The following is a 1,726-nucleotide window of genomic DNA, read 5'->3' as shown; positions in this document are numbered from 1 at the left end:
GGTCCCAGACTATTTCTTGGCTCAAAAACGGTTGCCAGGCAACCGGCAGAGACTCTACTAGTCTAGAGTTCACGTCTTTTTTTTTTCTTTTTTTTTTTAACAGATAAAAAAAAAAATTAAAGAGATGTAATGTGTTAATTAGTGTGCTTTTTTTTTTAAATCACCCTTGGACAGAGCCAGGCTAGCCGGTTTCCCGTTTCATCTTCGTGCTGTTGGCTTATATCTAAAATGAAAATCCGCCAGAAAATGAATGCGCTCATTTCCCAAAATGTTGAACTATGTCTTTACATGTATGTGTAGTGTAGGTGTCCATGTCCTTCATTGGAAATTTCTTCTGCATGTAGAAAATAAGATTTGACACAAGACGCGTAATCCTGCCGTACTACTGTATTCCATCTTTCAAAAAAGAAAGACAAGATTTAATATTACTTAACAATATGTTAAAAGTAGCCAGTTTGGCTTCAGTGTTAATACAATATACACTCTATAACAGATTGATAGTGTGAGTATTGTTCTTTTTCAATTTCATTCTGAAAGGATTCTGATACAAGCTGGCTACAGGTCAAAAATAAAGAAAACAAAAACTGTAACTGGTACACTTTTACTCAACAGTTTGTTAAAACCAAAAAAAGAACATTGTCAAGTATTACGCTTTTCACCTTTCTGTGAAATAGGGTGGAGGGGGGTGGTGGTGGGGGGTGGGGGGCATAGAGTGGAGACCAGCTGACTAAGCCCATTCCCTTGTCAATCGTGTTGATGAGATGCCGTGCTAGGAACGGGAAACAATGGGATAGTAAGCCACAACATCTCAAATACAGCTTTTTAATTCATTACATTTCTCTTTTTTGTAGTTTCCATTGTCTCTTGTTTTTTTTTTGGAAGGAAACTATCCAGACATAGTAAGCATCTTTTGACTACAGGTAAGCCAATAAGAAAATAATTTCAGACCATGGCTTTTTCAGTCAAGAGAAACGCCCAACTCAGACTAAGAGCACACAAGCACGCAAGGAAAATTAATCAGATGTAAAGTAGCATTTTGTGATTCTTTTTGTGTAATTTCATTTCATTTTTGTTTTAAGTTCTGCCGGTGGATCAGTCCAGATGAGTCTGTGTTGGAACCGCACAGCGACAAGAACAAAGCAAGGCAGCGTGGGTGTGATTCGGGCACAGCAGGAGAGAAGTTATGGGAGGACGACAGCTGGCTGGAGGTAAAGGGACGGGGGGACGGGGGGGGACGTGTGGGTTGGTATAGCTGTTAAGGTACTGATTGTGTCCTGACAGTCACTCACTAACAGCCTCAATGTGCAGCAAACGTAGCTTTCTTCAAACTAAAGTTTGACCAGTTGATGGAAAGTCGTTGGCGGGTCTGCCGGGCCGAATCCAAGCAAAACCTGGAGAAAAAAAAAAAACACAAAGAAGAAAAGATAAACCCTCTGAGGAGCTATACTCCCTCAATTTGAAATGTTAAAAAAAAGGTAACATGATGGGTTTTCATGAAAGATTTGTTGAATGCATTTCCTTCCCAAGTAAAGCTTCATTGCGCAACCTTTTGATATTAATTAACATCTGTTACATTCCAGCCATTGCCAAATGAGTTGCTACAAAGCTTATTAAGACTATCAGCTCCACACAGTCTGTGTTTCTCAGTGTGACTATGTTCAGAAGATTGCGTCGGCCGGTTACTTTCCCGTGCAGAAACTCGAGTGAAGAGAATCATCTCTTCTGA

The 1,726-nt window shown here is 39.9% G+C and overlaps 1 protein-coding gene across 3 annotated transcripts in view; it reads right to left on the bottom strand.

Moving 5' to 3' along the window:
- Nucleotides 1–372: 372 nt before the first annotated feature.
- The window catches only part of fam193a (family with sequence similarity 193 member A), a 19,725-nt gene continuing 18,371 nt past the window's right edge, over nt 373–1,726 (bottom strand). For all 3 annotated transcript variants that reach the window (XM_032527886.1, XM_032527877.1, XM_032527868.1), the window contains exon 23: nt 373–1,391. In XM_032527886.1, the coding sequence (XP_032383777.1) occupies nt 1,298–1,391 (94 nt within the window). In that variant the 3' untranslated portion in view covers nt 373–1,297. The remainder of the gene's footprint in view (nt 1,392–1,726) is intronic.

Source organism: Etheostoma spectabile, chromosome 2 (genome assembly GCF_008692095.1).
Source record: "Etheostoma spectabile isolate EspeVRDwgs_2016 chromosome 2, UIUC_Espe_1.0, whole genome shotgun sequence".
Classification (NCBI taxonomy): domain Eukaryota; kingdom Metazoa; phylum Chordata; class Actinopteri; order Perciformes; family Percidae; genus Etheostoma; species Etheostoma spectabile.
This window is presented reverse-complemented; position numbering and strand designations above follow the sequence as displayed.